This window comes from Hetaerina americana, unplaced genomic scaffold (genome assembly GCF_022747635.1).
Source record: "Hetaerina americana unplaced genomic scaffold, ioHetAmer1.1.p SCAF_70, whole genome shotgun sequence".
Taxonomy (NCBI): Eukaryota; Metazoa; Arthropoda; class Insecta; order Odonata; family Calopterygidae; genus Hetaerina; species Hetaerina americana.
Window position 1 is genome coordinate 668,483 of NW_027287317.1, and position 23,095 is coordinate 691,577.

General features: G+C 34.5%; 1 protein-coding gene across 5 annotated transcripts in view; it reads left to right on the top strand.

The window, feature by feature from the left end:
* Positions 1–22,624, top strand: part of CRMP (Collapsin Response Mediator Protein) — a 265,863-nt gene extending 243,239 nt beyond the window's left edge. For 2 of the 5 annotated variants that reach the window (XM_071595913.1, XM_071595916.1), the window contains 5 exons: positions 3,571–3,796; positions 3,889–3,999; positions 4,080–4,235; positions 5,154–5,418; positions 20,166–22,623. In XM_071595913.1, the coding sequence (XP_071452014.1) occupies positions 3,571–3,796; positions 3,889–3,999; positions 4,080–4,235; positions 5,154–5,418; positions 20,166–20,251 (844 nt within the window). In that variant the 3' untranslated portion in view covers positions 20,252–22,623. Of the gene's footprint in view, positions 1–3,570; positions 3,797–3,888; positions 4,000–4,079; positions 4,236–5,153; positions 5,419–20,165 lie in introns of all 5 variants that reach the window. The other 3 variants (XM_071595914.1, XM_071595915.1, XM_071595918.1) reach the window with 3 other exon arrangements.
* The last annotated feature ends 471 nt before the right edge of the window (positions 22,625–23,095 follow it).

Consider the following 23,095-nt stretch of genomic DNA (forward strand, 5'->3'; position numbering starts at 1 on the left):
ATTATATGATCACTGTCATCAACTCAGTCTTCATTCCAAAGCTTCTCTACCTTATTTGATTCTTCCCACAATGTCCCCACTGCTCCACCCACCATCTGTTGAAACGACTTCAAAGTAGGTGGACTGCTCCACCCAATCCAGCTGATGCCCGCGAAGCCAGTGCCCATCTTAACCCTGTTGCTGCTAGAAAATTTCACTACTTTTGTTCCCCACTCGCTCTCATCCCAAAGCCATCACACTGGTTCTGAGATGCACACAGCATAAATTTCAATCTCAGGGCAAACCGGCTGATTAAAGTCTCACTATCCAACAACCACACATCCAACCAGCAGCCATCAATTCAATTAACCATATGAATTCCCTATAATTAGAGAATGTTAAGTGGCCAACTTAGCTCTTTCAACATAGAGGCATTGTATGAAATGGAAATGGAAGAGTTGCGACGTGCGATGACCTACATTTTTTGCAATTCTCCCTGTATCTGTGCAACAAGAATGATGTGAAAAATAAAATGCAGTGATATTCCTTCTGTCACAACATAAGTGTAAAGGATTTTGTGGTAAATGTGTGCTTTGCAGAAAATTATGAATGAGTTTCATAACACTGTAAAAGTAAACATTGAGTCAAACCTCTGAAAAATCTGGGATGAAACATTGAGAGGGTAATTTTTATCCCAGCATCATTTTGCCCTTATAAGGCCTATCGAAGAGAGCCATTTATAATGTCTTAGGAGCAGAGCCATTTATAGTGTTTATTGCACCATTACACTTTGGAATTTCACAAATACAAGGTAGGAATGTGAAAGGAAAAATTACTTGTATGTACCTGTGAAAAATGGATATTGCCATTTTTAAACCAGATAAGGAACCTTCCATGTTACAGAAACTAAAGGCTTCCTTGCCCTCTGGGCATGCTATAAGAGAAAGTGTTAATATTTCATTATGTGACCATTAGCTTATCAAACTCACACTCAATCTGGAACAGACCAAAAAAGTGTGGTCTCAAAAGGTCTTCAATTCAACAATCAAGTAACAGATCAACAGATTGACACCTTCGGCATATTTTGGGTGCCTGAATGAAAATACTCCAATCTTGGTTCTACTTGACACAAGATTTTATGCCACTTGGAAATCAATGTGAATATAGCTGTCAGCCATTACAATTTCGTTAATCATGGTTTGGCATGTGGGAGAGTCACGTACTCATCATGAAGGTGAACTTGGGAACTTGAAAGTCTCACCCAAAGGACTTGTATTACCTGGTGAAAATGTTCTCTTCTATTGCATAATGCCTTGCTGGTCCTCTAATGTGATTCAAATTGGAGAGTTCCTTGCTATTGTGTGATAAGTGATTTGATGTTTTCAAAGTTGAATTGAATCTAGTTGCAGTTTTATGGTACAGCAGAGGAATACCTGGTTCTTGATCCCAATTTTATCCTTTCCGGAAATTATTCCCTCACCCTGAAGACACATGCTCTCCCAACTTGGGTGTCTTAACCCAATTGTATTCAAAAGATTATGGAAGTTTTGGGAATCTCCCATGCATATCATCATGTTTTCAAACAGTTTTCCTTAATGTCATCAAGTACTCCTTTCATTTAAGCTTCAGCCAAGGAAGCAATTGAACCAAGTCAAGTAGATCTTGATCCTTTTCAACCATTAGGTTCTGTCTAAGGAAACCCTCAAGCCAGCATTATTACATAGCTGTTCAAAGCACAGCCATCAGCCCTAGGCAGAGACAATAATTCCTGCACACCAAATCTCATCCTGGCGTTGAAGTATTTAATCCCCTGGTTTAACCTGGTGTCTTGATTTCTATGACTTAAGTTAGCCATTTTTGTATTTCATGTTGGAGTTTGTTGAGGCATAGCGTAGATCAAGACTCTTGTTTTGAGGTCTTCTGCAGGTCTGCAGACATTTTTCTCAATTTATTTTGTGTGTAGAGATCTATTCAATTTCATTATAATTAGTGGACACTTCTGAAGTGTTCCAATAGTTTCTTCATCTCTTATTCATTCAAACTTTGCTTATGGTTACACTGTATTTAGATCAATTAATTGATGCATGGTCGCCTTCATGAGCTCAATAAAAATAGGACCAGGTGCACTCAATGTCTGCAAAATATAGATGTCTCTACTGTGTTGACATTTTTTATGCTTACTCTTGGTGATTGGGTGTAGAAAAGAGGCCATCCTCGACTGCTATGGCTGAATGACTGAGAAAATGTTTGACTACACTCATGGTGATTTGACGTAAACTTTTCTGACAATATTTTTCCTCCTATGGATTGAGTTTCGACCAATCCTAAGTAAAAATGGCTTGCTGATACAATTTTCATTACAATTGCTCCAAACTCCTCTGCTAGGAAGATTGAAATACTTTCAGAAAATATTATTTGGATCACCTGAAGCAATCGTAAAGAAAAATTATGTAGGACAGTCATTTTTGATACTCATGACTCATGAAGTGGGTGTGCAAAATGCATGTTCCGATTAACCCTGAGGATGCCTTTCCCACAAAATATATTTTTTTTAATCCCAAACTTTCTACAAACTCCTTTTAGAAGATTTGTTTACAATCCCTGCAATATTTTTGCTATCTTGGAAACACTATCACGGCCATAACATTGCATGAATTAAGAGTTGGTTCCTTCCAGTATTCAATTTAAAAAGAGTAAGCATTTTGAAAGAATGTTTGACTCCTCAAGTGACTAGGCAGTTTTGTATTAACTCTGCATAAAGACATTGATTAGGGTGGTTTACTGTGGTTGTCAAGGTTTTAATCATTTTAGGCCATCTCTTTATCATGAAATTGTCTGATCATTTGCATGTAAACTTTCCTTCAATATCTTTTTACAATGGCATTATCATTGAAACTATGAGAGATACTATTTTTCACTATACTTAGTCATAGCTGAAAAAATTTTTGTGAAGTATGGAGAATTTTTTCATTTATTTTTCTGTGCTGCTGTCTTCTGTTGTGTAATGGAAAAGTGTGCGCTTTACGTGAATTAAATGATAAGGTATGTATTTGAATGTGCAAGTACCTTGAAAGGCAGCAAATAATATTTAATGATCGGTACAAATGAGCCACCAGTGTGGGTTGGTAATTATCTCATTTAAACCATTTGACTATTGAATTCCTCACCCCATACTGCGTTGCACCAACATTGACTTGTTGTTTTCCACATTCAAGTGGCTTATTAGCTTGATCTCTGGTGCATGTATTGCATTTTGGCAAAAATTATGAAATGGAAGTTTTTGTTTATTGTAACATAAATGAGCTCTATGCTGTAAATGTGTTATTTCAAATTGATATTCATGAAGACTGCCTCCATATTAAAATAAGTGCCCAGTTTTGATGAAATATTTATGGATATTATCAGTCCTAATTTAATGTGCCTGATGAAGGAATACTCATATGGAAATTCTTTATTTTTTCTGTTTCAATGAAGACCTTGACTAGAATTTTCCTAACTCTTCATTAATTTAGCATTTAAGTTCTTTCTGTTTCAAATTGAATATATATATGTAGCATTATCACAAATGACTTAATTTTTGATCCTCTTCAGTGGTGACCTTCATACTACTGGCAGTGATAACTGCACATTCAGTGAGTCTCAGAAAGCCTTAGGGAAGGATGATTTTTCAAAAATTCCAAATGGAGTTAATGGAGTAGAAGACCGCATGTCTGTTGTGTGGGAGAAAGGTGTTCAATCTGGATTAATGGACCCCAAACGTTTTGTTGCTGTTACTAGCTCCAATGCTGCAAAAATATTCAATATATATCCAAGGAAGGTTAGTGGAGATAGAAATATTCATGGTCCTAAAATATTTTCAACATATATTCCCAGTGGTAATTATAATTATTGTTAATACTTCTTTTCAAGGGTTGTATCGCTGTTGGGTCAGATGCTGATATTGTTGTTTGGGATCCCCAAAAGACAAGAACAATATCAGCTAAGACACATCACCAAGGTGTTGATTTCAATATATTTGAGGTGAGTTTTGAGTAGATTATTTTTACTGAGCTTTAATTGTAATAAAAATTGATTTTTTTCACGAGAGCTTTGATTTATAGGGATTGGAATGTCATGGAGTGCCAGAATATGTGATTGTAAATGGCCGCATTTGCGTTGATGAGGGAGACTTGAAGGCTGTCCATGGCTTTGGAAGATTTGTTCCAACTCCAGTGTATGCACCATTTGTCTATGAAATGGTCAAGGATAGGGATGAGGTAAGGAAAACTTAGTTTGATGGTTACTTCCAATCACATTGAATGATCCATCCAATTTCTATTTACATTTTTCAGTTTAAATTGTAAATGTTGAAATCATGCTGACATGTCTTAGTTCTCAATCCACAATTACCAAGCTACAGTCAGACTTAAATTTTTATTTTCTCGCAATGTTTGCATTTTATATAATTTTCTTTCTAACTCCTGCCAACATCATATAAAAATTTTGCCTTTTTTTGCTTTCCTTCATTTAATTTAATATGTCCATTTAAAATACCTCAGTTTGGTATCTCATTCAGATTTATATAAAATGAATACTGCATAATTGATTGTAATGTTGATTCAGGTTTTAAAGGGTGTAATTGTGAATAATGAAATGCAAGCTCTATGACCTGAATAGATAAGAAAATAAAACTTCAAAAACTCAGTAAGAATTTGAAACACCAAGCATGCTTTAATGGAATCTGGGGTCTTAAGAGATTTTAAGAGTTTTGTCTCATGCTCAGGATCTTTTTAATAGAAATAAATGCCCCCAAAACTGATGCACAGCAGCTTCTCTTGCACCATCAGTGTGGTGTTCACTGCAAATTGACCCTCACCAGGGATCAGCACATGTATCAAACACAACATTTATCAGTCGTGTTTCATGTAATTGTGCACTGGAGGCTAAAGTCATGGCCTGGGAAAAGTAGATGATCCCCCGACACTCACATGTGAGTACTTTCTTCATGAGGTTGGTGTGGATACATGCTGGAGTATAGGTCACATTCACATGATTGGTTTGGAAGGAAATCAATTCAGCGTGAGTGTCTTTATCATTGGTGTTTCCTATCACTTCTAGCCTGCAATGTAGTTGTGCTCGTGCTCTTTTTTCCCATTTTAGGTTTCTTAAAATTTATGTCAATTATTTTGTTTCAGAGCCTGAAAGAGAAACCATATGTGGATGGCATTCCACCGACTGGGAGTAATGCTGCCATGACAGAGGATCCCATGGTCTGCACCACTGCCAATGCCGTGCATAAAATTTCACTCAACACCACTCACGAACAGAATGGCTCAGATGACCACATTTTGGCAGCTGGGACTCATGAAACTCCATGCTCCACACCTGGTGATGCTCACAGTCGCCCTCTGACCAAAGCTGGCAGCCGTAATCTTCAGGATTCAACCTTTTCGATTAGCAGTAAGCATACCCACACAGAATAAAGATATCTGGAGGACATCCATGTGAAGGGTTGCCATCTCTTAAGCTTGATGTTAGTGCATAGTTCTCAGGCATGTCGCCCATTAAATTTGAGAGTGGAGTAATGAAACCTGCTCTTCATACAACTCAAATGATCCTTTGTGACCATATGCTATTTCCCTTGCTATAGTCACATAAATCTTATTTTGTTTGCAAAAAGTTCTTTTGATGATAGGTAATAAATCACCAAGCTTTATTTCGTTTAGATCAATTCTCACATTACACAGTCTCTTAAAAAGTGTTCAGAATGTAACTTTTCGAATTTTTTAGACGATTAGAAAGTTTTTGACTTGAAATGAAGTGCTAGCAATAAATTATTTTGCATAAAGAAGTTTTTCTGTGTATCAACTAATTTTTTTCTTTGTTTGATAGCCATTTTATAGATAAAATAATTGAAGTTTAGAAATGTGTATATTATCTAGTGGGTAGAATAACAACATGTCAAAGTAGGTTTATGACATACCAGCATAATCCTCATCTTATCAAGTAGGCTTTGGATTCAATTACTTATCATATTCAGTAGTGTAAATTTCGAAGTAACTATAGAACTGGGCACCATAAATATAATTTGCGTGAGAGATATGAGAAGGTAGTTCCTACCAATTCATGCTGGTTTAACTGAGAAAATTTATTACTATTTGTATATTATAACTTGTGCATTGTAATCTTAAAGCTTTTGATGTGATATTATTCCTTATTGATGTATTTCAATTGGGATATCAGTAATAGTGTCATCATTCAAAGTAGTTTCATGATGTAGTAGTTTTGGCTCTCTAGTAACTTTTACTATCCTGTGCTTAAAGAAATAAGTAGGCCGTTGTAATTAGGGAGTTGGCAACCCCCTTCTGAAGACTGTTGATGTCCTCAAGATGTTTGCATTTTAAGAAGTTTTGTTTCTTCTTACTACTATTCTATTATTCCAAAGATAAATTAACCATGCATCTACATTAGTTGTCTTAACTCGCTTGATTTTTAAGACCCTTCTTGTAGTGCCCATAGTAAACATTTGTTAGTAGTCAAGTGGCATTGCAATGCACATTGGATGTTTTGTTAATCCCTGTGAAAGAGAAGAATGAATTAGATTAGTTAACCTTATGGAATGAATCATGGAAAAAGTTTGTCAAATAAAATGTTTCCTCACATTTTCAATAGATTGTAGATAAATCTCTGACTGAATTAATATTTTTAAATGTGTACACCAGTTTTTCTTAGTTGATCACTCTGTACTCAGGGGAAATGCAGAAGTTCAACCAATGAGATCTTTCCATTGACTTTTGGCAGATTATTGTTATTTGTGTTCTTGAATTAGGTAAAGCTAATGAGGAGTCATTGATTTTCTGATGAGTATTGCAGTGGCTGAACTTCTTCACTCCTTTGAAAGTCTTTAAGAGATCATCTAAGAAAAGTTGGGGATACAAACATTGTATCATTGATCAGTTCATCCTAACCAAAGCATGTGTAGTTAGTTAATGTGTTCTTGTGAGACTTGGATTTTAATAAGTAATCAACTGAACTCCATCCCATAAAATGTGATTTGTATGTAGGTGTGGGAAAGATCATTAGTCCCCATGTAAAATTGTAACCTTGTGTAAAGAAAATAGTGTTACTTCTTTATTCAGCTAAATTAATTTTAAAAATGCATGTTACAGCAGTGACAATTGACAAAAAAAACTTTCATTGTTCAATTATATACATAACAAAACATAAAATGTCATAAGAGTAAGTGATGACATAGCGTCTGATAGTAATGACTTTTCACCTGACATGTTAGAAGCCTTCAGCATATTTTTTATAGCATTTGTGTTCCCCAAGTTTAAGATAAGGCCAGTTGATACAGACTGTATTTGCTCTCAGTAATGCAAAGAGTTTGTTGTTTTATAAAACTTCATGTTTATTCAGTTGAGACCAGATAGTTTTAGAAGGAAACATACATGATTTCTGGCATATGAGTACTGGTGATAAAAAAAGCATCATTTAAGTTTTTAAATGAGTTACATTTTAAATGTACGAGTTATAATCTAATGGAATAAAGCTGATTAATTTTGATTGCAGCATAAAGAGTTGACATTGGATTCAGTAGAGCTTAAAATTATGTCCTTGCGTAAGTTTTTTCCATGATGTAAATAAAGTAGCTGTTTGAGGCTCCAAAATCAAAAGGGTAAAGTGGGAGAAACATCTCTTCTTTCCCGTTCTTTGCCATCCATTCAGCATCCAGTAAAACCTGAGCACACACAAACCCAAAGAGGGCTGCTTTTCAATATTTTTCCATTGCTCAAAAAGCTTGAATGATGTAATATACTGTTTTTATGATGAAAAAGGAGCTTTGAAAATTCTGGATTTGGATGGGAATTCCACGTAACATTTTCTCTCCAGATGGCAGTGTGTAAATGGAAATATGGATGTCCTATGGACTTTATGTGCTGTGTGGGTGCTGATAAGGTTTTGGGTCTATCTGTGAAATCCTTGCCTTGTTTATGCCAGTTAGAACACCTTTTTTCTTGAACTACTCTTGGCTCATTGATTTTGAAAAAAAAAATGTTCAATGAAGGAATTATTTCAATTTATCAAATTTCACTAGGAAAATTAATGGTGGCTGGCTTTTTATTCTGGCATGTACATATTTCCTGAAGATTAATTGATTGCCTGGTTCTATCCCTGTTAGTTCATTATCTTTCTCTACTTACTCTAGTTTTTTTAAACCTTATTTTGCAAACTGTATTCAGAGTATCTCTCCGAAAAATGTTGTTCTTCTCTGGAATATTTTAGAACATAATTAGCCGAAAAATGGTCATATATTATGAACGTTTATCAATTTCCTAATCATAAGTAAGCAGTTAACAGTAATCATACCTAAAATATATTATTGTAGAGGTTGATCATATAATTAGTTTGATAATAAATATGAAGTGGGTGTATCCTGAGCAGAAATCAAATGGTAATATGACAAAAATGAATTATGAAGATGTAGATTAATGGCAGTTTTTTTTGGGTAGTGTGCTTCGTGAACTTTAAAGGATGAAGCAACCTATTAAAAAAATTAGTGATGTAGAATATTTTGGGCATCTATTGGGTGCGTATATAAAATAGGTCAGTCAAAGTTCAACCACTAAGGATACCAGCCAGATGGCATCTGGCTGCTCCAAAAGCCTGAAAATGGTATTTGGATCCTTCAATCGTTTGTCAAGCCTGTCCATATATTTTCTACCAACATTCAGGATTATGGGCATCTTGCTTCTGTCCAACATAAAAATGAATGTCTACCTCTCCATCTTGTGGCATGTAAAATTTTTAAGGGTTTAATTGCCCAGATGCATTTCACGACATTTTCTAAAATCCAATTGAAGGTGAATTTTTTATTCTCTACTTGAAGTAAAATGAAAAGTGATGGTTAGTTGCTGTTCTCATTTCACTTGTCTCTAACCTGATGCCTCATGTAAAAATTCTTGAAACTGCATAAATGTGAGTGAATCATAGAAATGTTTTAAATGGTATTTGCTCATTCAAATAAGATCACTTTTATTTTTTGTAAGCAATTCATTTAATTCATAAATAACAAGGTGCCTTTATTTCTCATTACCTATAGGCATATTAGCATCTAATACATATTGTTTGATTAATTAAATGCAGCTCTGACAGACTCTCAGAAATTAGTTATGTTTCATTTCTTTAAATGCACTTGGGTTTTTACAGAAAATGAGTTTTTGCTATATGCTATCATCTGTACATAAATGAAATACTTGTATTACATTTTTTTCTCTTAATCTTATGTCAGTTTGATTTTGGCATTCTGATTCCATTCCACATTTAACCTTTTTGCTGTGCTGATAGGCATGGCTCATCATTTTTATACTATTCATGGCTAATTATGTTCTACCAGAGTGAAATCAGTAAGACAGATGCTCTGACCTGCCTTTGAAGTTAAAGTCATCAAACATGCATTTGATTGGTGCTGCATCATCCTTGTTGAGATAGCTCGGCTAATTGTGCTGTTGCTTAACACTTCAACACTGTGAAGTTTCACTATTTGCCCTAATTTTATTGCCAGGAGCCAAGCATTCTTTAAAGAATTGCTTCTGAGGGTTTGCCTCAAGCAATGGGCACCCTTCTGTACTCATTTTTCCCATTGCTTCCTTTAAATTTTGATCTCTACCCATGGCAGGTTTAGGGTAAGGCAAGTGGTGGGATTAAACTTGGTGTTATTTTAGACAGAATACAAAAATGAAAAGCAATTTTCAAGATATCAAGAAAACATTTTGAATGAGTCACGTTCTGTTTGCTCAGTCATGCACTATGATCATTTTTTATGTCCTAGCGACAAATGAATTATGCCATTTTTGCATACACAACTTAAAAGTATGATAAAAAGTTAAGTGAAGTTAATTGAAAGTATAAGTGGGCACATGTAAGCTCATCCATTTGTGATTGGTTATTAAAGGGCTGAAAATTTCATTGTGTAGTTATTCTGAGAGTAAGATTTGAGTGCACTGGAAGCGATAGTATATTTTTGTTAATTTCTGAATGTATGGCAGAATATTCGGATAATCAGGACTCACTTTGAAGTGTGGTGCATGTAGAGATAGAAATACCAAATTTTTTGTCCTTTTTTTTAGCAACCTCTTTAATTGAGTATTCTGGGAAGTGCCACTTTAGAATGTCCAAAAATTTTATTGAGATCTTCACTTGCACAACTCCTGACTGAATCAGACTCCCCAAATTTTGTAAATAGCGGTAATAGGTGTTTTTTTGTGATATATTGAAAATCTTGCGATTGTTTAGGCCACATTAACCTCCAGTAAAACTGAACCATCTCTCCCTTTGAAATGGGGAGGCACTCTTACATTTTGTTAAGGGAAGGATGACATAAAACAAAAAGCTATTAACTGAAGTTTTTGAACTACTTATGAATTAAAATATCCTCCTCCAGAACATTAAATCTGGTGTGGGATAAGTGACACATGAAAATCGTTTCCACTGGCTACAAAGGTGGCAAATTCTGTCACTAAAATCATTCTTTTCTTTTATCTTCACTTTTTGATCCATCCATCACTAGACCCATATTGTAGAGAAATGTTGGACTGTTTCTGTTCCTGGGGTCATTATTAAATGGAGACAGAATCAACAGATAATCAAAACTTAGGAGTAATAACTTGATAGTTACATGCAATATCAGTGCCAGTACTTCATTTCCAATATATTTAGCAGGATTTGATTGTTAAAAATACTTTTGGTAGGTCCATGTAGTACCAATGTATTTCTCTTTAATGGTGCCCTCTCTCCTGTGTAAATCAATATGAAATTGTAACCAGGCACTTTCCAAATGTCACCTATGGCTCTGTTTTGTAAACATCCTTAATGAACAAACATGAGCTCATGCAAGGTTTAATTTGTCACATCACTTCATGCATTACAGTACACATATTGATGTGAAAAAAGGATTTTCCAGGCACATACTATTATTGAGGAAGAATCAAAATACTTTGCATTTCCAATGGCTAGAATTTATTGCTGTCAACTACTTGAGCTACCCTGTAGCATCAACTGGATTTAGGATAAATTCTATCGTGTAGAAATGCTAAGTATTTCGATTCTTCCTTGTACAGTACCATTGAATTCCACAAAGTATCGGCCCTAAGTATCTCTCAAATATATTAATGACATTATTATTCCCAGTGTTCTCCCAATTAGAAATTAGTTACCACATAAGTTGCCAGCCATGAAATTAGTGAATGTGATAGGTATAAACATTAGTCCAAACATGGGTTGCTGTTAAGATGGTCGCTGATGTGTGCGAAGCAGGCAAAGAATTTAACTACCATGTGAATTAAAAAATGGCATTTATGTTCTCTCTTGCACATTATTCTACTTAATATGCTTTACAACCAAAATATACATAGAACATACTTTCAATATTGATAGTGGGCAATAGTATTTGGGTGACATTTTTTTTCTCAAACTAGTTGTGCCTAATGAAATTGTTAGAACATTCAAAGTTACCCAATGAAAGTGTGAAATAGCCTTTAGGGATGTCTAGCAAGATGTGAATGGTGCATGATACAGCAATGTATGTGCAAGTTCTTAGACAAGGTGCTAGCATGGGAAAAATGAAACTATTTAGGAGTGCTCCTTGATTGTTCTATCTACACTAGGTGCACCACTTCTGTCAAAAATGTACTACTCATTTACTTTTTTGTTTTGTGAAGCTTGGATCGACTTTTCTGTGTGACTATGCAGTTTCAATTGTGTGTGTGTCAATGTTAATTTTATTTGTTGTTTTCTTTATACTGATTGATTCAATGTTTTAAGGTTGTGTGAAGCATCTGCAAGTATTTCTGTTCAAAAATCCTGTGGCATTTCAATTTCCAAGCAAATTATTTAGTGTTGAAGTGTTAAGTAAGCATCCTTTTAAGTTTTTTTTTCTTGACTGGACATTCTTTCAACATTCAGCAGACTTCCCATTCCATGCGATTTGACATGAGTAACATTTGGAAAAATTTTGGTGAATCTTATGGCGTTTGAATTTGAAGTTAGTGCATTTGGTGCTTGTGCTTTTTCTAAATATTTGCCCTTGGAAATTTCTGTAAGTGAATGTTGAATGGAATTTGACTTCTTGAAATATTTGTTTGTGCATGCTTTCTCATATAAGGATTTTGATTAATGTTTATTTTTTCATGATTTTATTTGGATGATCCCATGAAATTACTTTTTAAGGCTTGATTTATACCATTAATTGAAAACCATATGAAATTAAATATGCAGTGATGGAAAAAGTATTGTAAAAGTGATTGTGCTTCCGTAGTCCAATTTCATTGGGACTTCAATCATCCCTTTGGGACTGTAGAGGCAAACCAAATTTATCAGGGTGAAATTCAAATACTCTGAAGCAAGCAGGATTAAAAAGGGTTATTGGCAGATTTTTTGTTACAATGAATGACATTCATGCTGGAGAACTTTATAGTATATATCTCATTTAAGGAGTAGCATTCCTTTGCTGTGGATTTTGTTGTGGTGGCAAGCAACCCTGATTCACCATACCATTGGGATGATTCTTTCTTGTTGATACTATTCAGGTGCTTTCATTTAGTAAGTCACAGTAAACAGAAGAAGTCAATGGAAAGAAGAACTTTGCTCTTAAATAGAATAGATTACATGTTAAGAGTGCTTTCATTGTTTTATTAAAAGTTTTTGAAAACTTCCAGGTCACCACTGATATTTATTTTTCTAGCATAAATAATTTTTCTTCCTTTTTAGTGTGTTAGCAAAGTTATGTCCTCTATTTATGTTCCTTGGAGAACTGGATATTTGAACTGGAACCAGAAGTAAGCAGAGTATTTTGTGTACAAAATTGACACCCATACACTTTACAAAACCTAAATATTTTTTCTGTATTTATGTGCAGCATTAGCCCAATATCTTTAGATCCATTAGCTTATGTGCCATTCTGGATATGCTTGTGCACCACAGTCGGTGGCTTGGATAATTGCATTTTCTTATTCATTTTTTAAAGTTATTATTTTGACTAACAGTAATTTCCCATCGATAATGCTCGCGTTATCGATACAAAAATGTTCAGATGATCGAAAAAATGATGTTGCGTGTTATGCAATGAAAATTAAAAAAATTCAAACATAGGCGTATGTTAACACACATCCAATATTGATATATTTTTACACACACTATATATAATTTTTACGTGCATATATATATGTATATACAGATGCAAGGCCTCGATACACGTTCAAGATAACTATGAAGCCCCGGGCACGTGGTATCTATACAAATTCATGAGAACTACAAAGTTCTGGGTGCGCGTTATTGATGGGAAAATACGGTAAATGCAAACATTAAGTGAACTCTCACAATTGTCATTTCTTGGTCATCATTATTGTACATATTGAATGAATTAAAATTTTTATTTATCCTAATGGTGATACAATAAGGTAAAATATGTCTAGGTATTAGTTTAATTATAACAGCCAAAAATTACAGCGCAGATTTTTAAAGAAATGCGTATATTAGTAATAGTCTACTAATCAATCTTAGGTTTTAGGTGAACCCTAAAAACTATTGCACAATGCACTGGTCCTCTCGGCATTTTTAAACACTCTTAAATATGAAAACCAAAATCTTTAGTTTGAAGAAATAAGAATGGCTCAAAATAATTTCCCTACAAGATTAAAGGTAGGTTCAATCTTTTAACTTTCTGATGTGGTCTATGCTCCTTGGGAATATGTCTTCGAGTCATTCAATTGATTCAGGTTCACTACCTGCTCCATTTCCAGGGTTAACTTTACAGGTGGCATTCTATCTACCTTTCCATTATCACTCATGCAATGCAATCAAGCCTTCCCCATTAACCAATGTGCTTTATGTTGCAAGATACACCTATTAAAGGTACAATGTTAAATTAATATGGAGCGGAGTTCCATTAATGAGTTCAAAACCAAAGCCACCTAAGTGTTTTTGATACAATAGTTTATCAAGCCTTATGAATTTTTTTTATTATGATGAAATGCAATTCTAGCGGTTGCAATATTCACACTTTATCTTTAATTGTGTATATAATTGTTCTCATTTTTAGTCGTCATAGTTAATGTTAAACAAAATATGCACCTGTAACATTAATTCCAAGTAATTTTCACCCTTTGTTTGCTTTATCTCTTCATTATTGCTTAATTTTTTTTCACCTGTAAAATGAGTTTTGCTATTTATTTGTCACTTAACTCAATCAGCAAGATATAACTTGCCACACTATTACTGAAGGCGTACTTCTTAAATGATTGTGAAGCCAACCCATGTGGAAAGTCGAGCATAATTCTCTTTTTTAAGGATTTGTTGTTATAAGCTTCAAGATGCTGCAAAAGAAATAATTCCTTTTGAAATGTTGACTAAGTTGACAGTAAATTGTATGTAGCCATGCATTGGCCTCCGTGGAAATTTTCCATTTGCTGGACAAAGCAAAGGAATTCTCTCTAGTTACACTTGCGAGCTTCTGACATTAGATTTTTTAAATTCATTTCACTGCTGTGACAACAGATTGTTTCTCTGGTAACCTGCCTTCAAAATTCACCATCTCATGGTCATCTCATCCCTGACATTTGATAAAAATCATCCAACTGCAAATCATAACACTTGAAAGAGTGAGAATAGTCAATGAAAACTAATATTGGAAAATAGATTTTTGGAAATTCTTTGCTTTCTTTTTCTCCGCCTTATAGTCAAAGGACAATGAATCACAAGTTAGAAATTACTTTATATCCTCCTAGTGATTTGTGATAAATTATCAGTATTGATAGGACCACAACCTCATAACAAGAATAATTTGGTAAATTGTGTAAAAGAATAATTAAAGCTATCCAAATAAGATCTTGTTAGATCATGTTTGTTGCTGTGGAACATCCTACCCTTGTTCAATCCAAGCAGATAGTCATGCTTATCAAGTTGTACTTCCATGATGGATTCTTCTGGGTTACTTTTTGATGTAGCACATAAAAGGTAGTGTCAGGTATCCCAACCTCATTTATTTCTGTGAATGGGTGAAAGTATCAATGGTGGTTTTTTAATCATGAAGACAAAAAATATTGGATTCACATTGCCTGGCATAAAAATAACCCAAGTCCAGCCCAGGGCGGAGGGGAATTGTATTCAAATTCACCATAAGTACGAAGATTTATGTAGCATGAAAATCTGAGTAGCATACCATCACTGTTAGATCAGGCGGTATTGTTTGAATTAATGATCCAATTTTATTCCAAATGAATCATTTTTTCATAACCAAGGAAAAATGAAAGACAGGGACAGTACTTTCATTTCAAGAACACTCTCACATTGTCACCATCAAATTATGTGCAGTATGCATACCATTTTTAAAAATCTCTACTGTGAATTTCACTCCATAATTTGCATGCAGGGATAAGTTCTATTTCTTTTTGTTAACCCTTATGGTGGACTAACTTGTATGTTCACACAGTTGACTGCTAGACTTTATATTTCCCTTTTCCACCACATGGAAAGGGTTAAATGCATGGTGCCTGTTCCTACTATCCTTTCTCTTGGAACAAAACACATAGCAATAAGAGGACAGTTTTATTTAGATTATGATATTTTATTTTGATCAAAATTTCAATCTTTCAAATTAGATGTAGTGTTCACTTGAAAACTGTTATCATTACATGCATCTGAATATATCACTTTGACAGGCATATCCTGTCAACACATTGATACAGTAAGTTTCCATTGGTTAAGTTAGGTGGCAAGGAGAGGTTAAGGGCTAAGGGATATAAAGGTGGATAAAATTTATCTCTTTCCTCTATTTATAGCTTGCAGAAAAATAATAATGATTAGATTGTTAATAGAAAATTGCCAATTTGCAAGCTATGGAGTTTTTAGAAAAGGTTTCCTTCAGCTTCATGTAATGAAACAGGACTCAAGTGGCTGCCTTACCAGTCAGTTCTTCTTCTGAAATAACTGCATATATTTGACTCATTATTACTTGAAAAAAAAGTAAAAGAAAGAGGAAAAAACTCAAACTTGTAAATCTTTGTATTTTTCAATTACAATTTTTATGAAACTTGTCAGGAGTGGTTGTGTGTATGTTAATTGTCCTTAAACTAATTTTTCGAAATCGCCTTTTGGCATCTTATTTTCATTATACCACTCACTTAAGTGTCCTCAAAATCATACAATTCTTCGAAGACAATTTCACAAATTTTCATAGCTGTATGTGACAGTTAACTTGCAAAATTTGGAAGCTAAGAATATTTTTCCTTTCCTCTATTGAATTGAGTTTGGTTTCAGAAGTTCGTTTTGATTTTTTCCAGGCTCTTAATGAAACTTTTACCCAGCCACAAATAGTTTCTACTTCTCAACATGTGCATTTTAATGCATAAATGACTTACATTGTTGTGTGTTTTGAACATTGGTTTAATATTATTATTTTGTAACATAAGCCCACAGTTCCTCTCCCCCTGTCAAGGTACCTATTTGTTTGCTTCTGTGGAGCTTCACATATGAACTTGACGTATCGTATAGCCTTGTAGTGGCTCTCATATTTCAAGTTAATCAAAAACATGTATGCTCACTCATGTTTTGTACCAGTCGAAACACTATCTTTATACCTTATAAAGTTCCTGTATTGGTATTATTGAAGTGCCTATGTCTGCATTGGAATAGTTTGAGTTGAATTAAATGCCTAATATCTGGTTGATGGTGACAAGCTGTGGTTTTTTGACCACCATCTCTTCATACTAATTGTTAGCCAAGTCATCAATTTCTTTTTTGTATCCTCCTCAGTATTCCCATATTTGTGCCTATGTTTTGCTGGTTCTGCTTTGCTCATGGGAGGCAAAGTATTTGAAATTGTCTTAGTTACTATGAAGTGGCATTTAGAACAAGGCGGTGGAAGATATTTGGAACTCATGTGGAAAACCGGGTGTAATTTTGGAGGAAACCCAAGATTGGATCCACATGATCACTTAGGTAACTTAAAATTTAGGTCATGAGGCCCACCTGATTCTCATTTCGAAAATTGTCACTTCCCACTTAGGGGCCACCTTATTTCCGCCTGGAACTAGAAATTTGTGTGTGGGATGCACATTGTTTCTTCTTGAACTTTACCTTATTGCCATATAAAATCATCCTTGTTTCCATTAGAGTATTTTCTTTGAAAATCTTTTAAACACTAATGACTTGCTTTGCAAAAAATCTGTAATGGCTGCTTTGAAAGGTAGTTCCTAACATAGAAGAGAATTTTTGCTAGTCTCATAAAATTTCCACTTCCATTCCAATTTATTTCAGCAGTGAGCAATTGATGGAAATTTAAAAAAAGTTTGCCTCCACCAACCACCCACACAGGCAGTCAGTTGGATTTGTTATGAAATTTTCATGGATTCATCCACAAGTGTGTTCTCTTTGGAGTTCTATAGTTTGGCACCGAGGTTATACATTGACGGAGAGGGTGGAGAAGCAAAAATGTGCAAGGCAAGAGAGGTTTAGAAGCTCTTCCTGCAATGGGAAACATGTTAATTGGTTCTGGTTGTCTCCGGCATAACTTTATGGAATTTATGCTATTTATTGAAATGAAATAAGTAACTTTGTAATTCCACACACACTTTATTTGGAACACGGACTAGGTTTCGATGTTGGATGTCATCATTGGATGGAAACTTAGGTTGTGTTCAAAATAAAGTTGTATGGAATTACAAAGTCACTTTATTTCAGTTCAATGTGTCAATTGATGCCGCCAAGGCATCTCTGTTCTTTCAAAGTCAAAATAGCGAAAAATAATTTATAATGATAAGCATAATTCTAGTGGACTCAGAGGATACTGAAAAACATTTTCTATATTCAGGTTTGTGTGCAGGTCACTCTTTGGGAGTGTATTTTGCCAGACCTGTTCCCTTTCTACAGTCAGCATCTACAAGTAGCTAGACCACTTTTGGCAGTCAATTCTGTAAAGAGAAAAGTGTTTAATGGCCCTATTATTTTTCATTTTTCAAAGGTGGATCTTGATCTCTGTGAATAACAGGTTTGCAGATACATGCTCATGATGACTACAGGGTTATTATTTAGTGCAGAAATGTTACACAGTTAAGGTATTCGTTCATTTTAATATTTACATATAATCATATGATTTCTCTCTGTTGGCCTTGCTCAACATTCTTAAAGTTCATTTTTGTACATATCTTATGGTAAGAAAAGCATTTGGATCCAAGAGATTAGTTTCTCTGATTCTATGCGTATATTTTTTATCGCATCATGCAAGCAGGACTGAATGTGTTTTCGTAGGGCATGCAGCAACCAGGGTGCTCATGCAAAAGTTATTGACATCTGTTGGAGATATTTTACATTTTAATAAAAGAATTTCATAGAGTATATTTTCAAAAAATCTTTTTCTGAAGTTATTGTTCAAAGAAAGGCATTTTACTATCTGGCATATTCCACATCTGCATACTTAAGATTAGGACTGGCCAGCAGGTTGATTGTGATTGACCTGCCAATCTGAGAAGGGTTTTTGGTTGGTAGCGTTCACCCTGGAATTCAATAAATTTTGTACTCTAAACAAAATGCAAGTTCAACTATAAATTAGCTTTTTCATTGTCGATTCCAGTTTTATTACGAGTTGTGAAGTCAGTTGCGGGTAAAAAGGCAGCCAAAGTTGGCAACTCCTGCTATCAATGAAGTCCTCTTGCATAAGGAAGAGTGCAGTTGTTTTTAATTGTGGGGGAGGAAGGGAACAGATAAGGGGGAGGTGAGAGGATGATGGAGTGGCGATGTGGAGATGAATGGATGTAAGGGAGGAAGGAAAACAATGCCTTAGAAAGGGCCAGCATTAATTTTTTGAATGGCTTAATTCCAAAATTCCCACATCATGATAGACTTTCAAAATTACACTCTTGGGAACTTTTTTGTCATTGATCAAGTTGCTGAAAAGATCCCATGCATTTACCGGTGGCTTTCATGAATGCTTTCCACATATGGGGTATGTAGTTCCACTTAAATGTTTGGCTGTCTCATTCTGGAAGTCCTTCCAGGATATGGAGATTGTTGTCTTTGGTTTGACAGTGAGCATGCTTACCTCAGAATTGTAAATGCATATTGAATTTGAAATATTTTTCATCCCCTTAGATATTTGATGGGCTCTAAGATGGCAGACATGATAAAGAAACAAGTGATCAGGTGCTTGTCTTTGGTTTGGGTGTATGGGGCATTATGTGGGAAGATGACAGCTAGTGAGGGAGAGAGGAGTTGGTGGGGATGTAACTGCAAGGGCTGTATGGTGTCCAGCCCACAACATTTTTCAGCATTAAGCTGTTATTCAGAACAATATGCGCTCACTTGCACTTCCAGGCTAGAATTTTATTACATGGTTTTTTTCTGTTTTAGTTGAGAGAGCCTGAGACAGGTCCAGGTGGTGCATCTAGTTTTTGAATATGGATAAAAACTTAGAGCTGGCTGAATATAGACCATGTATTTACAAGTAGAAATGTAGTTTGCCAATTATCAGCACTAATTAGTGCTGATAGAAAAAAATGTCAAAGAGAAAAGGGAGGGAGTGTACTGTTGTTCTTTGTCCATGAGTTGGTTGAGTGTGGTGGAGTATTCTGATCCTCAAATCAGGGCCCTGTTACAAGTCTGCTGTGGTTACCCCACCTTTACCATGCCCGGTACAATAGGAGGTGGTGGTTCGAGGCATTGTGATCTGCTCTGGTGGAGGCTCTTATCAGGTAGATGGATTATATCTTTCCAATGAGGTGCAGGTGCTATTTTCTTAGCCTCGTCTCCGGAATGTTGCAGTCTCTCCCAGCAGAACCAAAGGGTATATGTATATTATTTTACCTACAATACCATATTTTCATTTGGTTTAAGTTTGCCAATACAATTAAAAACATTCACTGCATAGAAATATTACCAACCATGCAATTAGTTCCTATCACTGCTAATGTCTTCCATTGTGAATTTGTCTGTTTGATTAATTCTATATATTGGACTGAAAAATGTAATGGGATCAATAAATCAGAAAAAAATGTGGTTTCTCAAACCTTTTTGAGCAGCTGCTGTGTTGTAAGGTAATTAGGTAACATCCATGTAATTATGAAAATTTTCAAATTTCTTTATGTTAGAGGTGTGAGTTCTTAATTGGAACATGCAAGATTTTACCTCTAATACCAACTTCTTTTTTATTTCTCTAGGTGAAAATCCTGAGGACAGTACTCACCGTGCATCTATTAGAGTTCAAAATCCACCTGGTGGTAAATCATCTGGAGGGTTCTGGTAATGGTCACTATTTTGTACATTAACTTGGCAAAAGTAATTGCTGAAAGCATTTAAAGGATATGGAGTCATATTGAAGCTGTTAAATAGCATTGTTTTGCAAGCAATTACATTTGCTGAAAATTTTGCATTTCTGGAGAATGCATCTTTACTTTCTCTGCCTTTTATCAATCTTTGTTGGAATGTATCTTGTTAAAGTAATGATTGGCAGGAAAGAAAAAAATATTGATGGCTGGTATTTGAGTGAATCTGTAATCCATATGTAAACAGTAAATAGCTCTGGTGCAAGTATTTATGAGCCCATGTGTTTTAGGTTTTGTTTCTCATTTAAATAATTGTAAATTTTAATTTCCATGTTGTAATTGTTCCAAAGTTACCACATTTTGTTTATATGAACCTCTAGTTGTTCACCAGTGACTATTGCTTTTCTCCAGTATGTCACATTTTGTTCATTGTTTGAAATACTAAGTGAAGAATTATGCACACCAGGGTATAGAAGTTCCCATGCTAGTGGAGGAGCCATGTGTAACATTGGTTAGGGAGATGGTTATTTTGGGAAGAAACCCTCAAAGAAGACTGGTAATGTTTGATATGTTGCCTTGCAGCAAGTGTGTGTGCTACAGATGAAGAGTTAAATTAATATGAAAGGTCTGTGTGGAAATAATTTTGTATTATCAATTTATGAGAGTTGGAGCTTATTTGCTCTTTTTGGACCCATTTTTAGTACTATTCAAAATTTGACATGCTGGTATGCACATCTATTTGAAGTCCCATTTGTGAGTTTGATGATACCATGATGATTAGTTTTAGTGTGATAGCAGTCTTCAAAAAGTTTTTGTATCAACAAATGAACTTGGAATCTACTGACATTATTCTAGAAATCATCATGTTAATTGGAAAGAAATACTGCTTTAGTGACATTTCATCATTTTTAAAAGTGATTGCTTTGTAATGGTAATAGTTAGGTAATGTTTGATTGATTCCACAGATCACTAAGGTAAAGCAATTGTGATAAAAAGTATGGCCAGTGTCTACATCTGCTCTTAAGAATTTTACTGTGGTTGGAAATATCTAAATTTTATCCCTTGTCCTTGCACATCTCCATGAAATAAATAGCTTAAATGTCATGGGGAAATTTTTGAATCTCAATAGCTCTTCTGTATTTAAACATAAGAGCTATTAAGCAATAGGAAAAAATAAAGGTCCATTCTCAATTTTTGTTTGCTTGTTCAATTTGAATTTTTTTAAACTTCAGTTCTTCAGAAGTATTTCAATTTATCAACATTGGTTGATTTGTCATATCACTACTAGCCATATTCATGTAAAGCTACACAGCAATGATATTTCATAATATGTATGCATTTGATGAAACATTGTCAGGCTAATATCACATTTAGATGCCTTGTTCTGCTTTAATCATTTCATATTGCTGATTGTATATTCATCAAGTATTTCGCCGGTGAAAAACCATTTGTTTGTAAGTTATTGGCAAAGGTTTACTGTGCAACTAATAAGGTCCTTTACCTTTAAATGGCAGTTCTCTTACCAGAATATTTCTTAGTAGTAATACATCTTTCACCCACAGTTCTAGCATTCATGTCACAAAAATATTCAGTCTTGAGTAAGAAAAGGCTGAGAAGTGACCTAAATGTTTCCAGTCAGTTGCCATCAAGCTATGCTGTCTTTAATATGTTCTATTCATCTCGTGTTTTTGTGTGTGCATCCTTGCTTACCAATGTTAGGCTAAAGATGAAGGCTTGAGCTATGATATAATATGGACAACAAAAAAATTGCAATTCTATGAAGCCAGATTGACGTAAATGAGTTGATATATCAATATACCTAATGGTTGCAGCCTCACAAGTGTTGTACAGCAAGTACTAACTGTTTTGTGTATCCGCTTGTGTATTTTGGGTATGGTATACATGCCTCAACATGAAAAAAAACGGTGGTACATTTTGTTTTAATTATTACGGTATAATTTGTGTTTTTATAAACATATATCCCTCTGAAAATAAATTAATCTAACAGAAAGATTGTTTAAAATATACCTTATTAATATAAATTTCTATGTTGGTTTGTAGAAAAGTTTTATGTTGTTAATTGAGAAAGTGAGGCTATCCTTTGTTGAAAAATAAAAATATGCCTTTTGTATCTTTATACCTCATAGCTGAAACTGTATTTAGCCATGTCTTCTAGAGACATTATTTTTGAAAGATGTCTATTGACTTCAGTCCCGTGATCATAACTTGTGGTGCAAAATTTGCATGAATTTCAGTGGCTATTTATAACTTGGTAAATTGCAACCTTCAGCATGATTGTGAAAACTTTGGCTTGGAAATAAAATGTGTCAATGCACAGGCTTGAAGTCTGTCAAAATATCTCAATTTAAAAAGGATATCTTTTCTTTCACTGGTGTATTTTTTCTCAGTATCCTCTTTTAAATGGTTTAGTTATAATTTGTCACCTTTTTTCCTGTTGATTTTGTTTTATTAATGAATAGGTTCACTATTGCATAATTATAATTATCTCAAACCCTCCAAGAAAATCTGTTAATCTCACTCAATTTATAACTGAATGCATCATAAAATCGCATTTAAATTAGTTAAATGATTATTGCTAATGGAAAAAAATACTATGAAAAGGGGAGTCACAGAGTGGTGCTAGATTGTTGGCTGTTGACACATGGTGGATTGTTGAAACATCAATGGAAACTATGGATATCTTGCTTCACCACAACATTAATATTTAGTTTCTTTCATCTCTTCAGATTAAGCAAAACAACAATAAAATACTTGATTGTATTCATAATTGTGCAGGTTGGCCACCCATTTAAGGAAATTAGGAA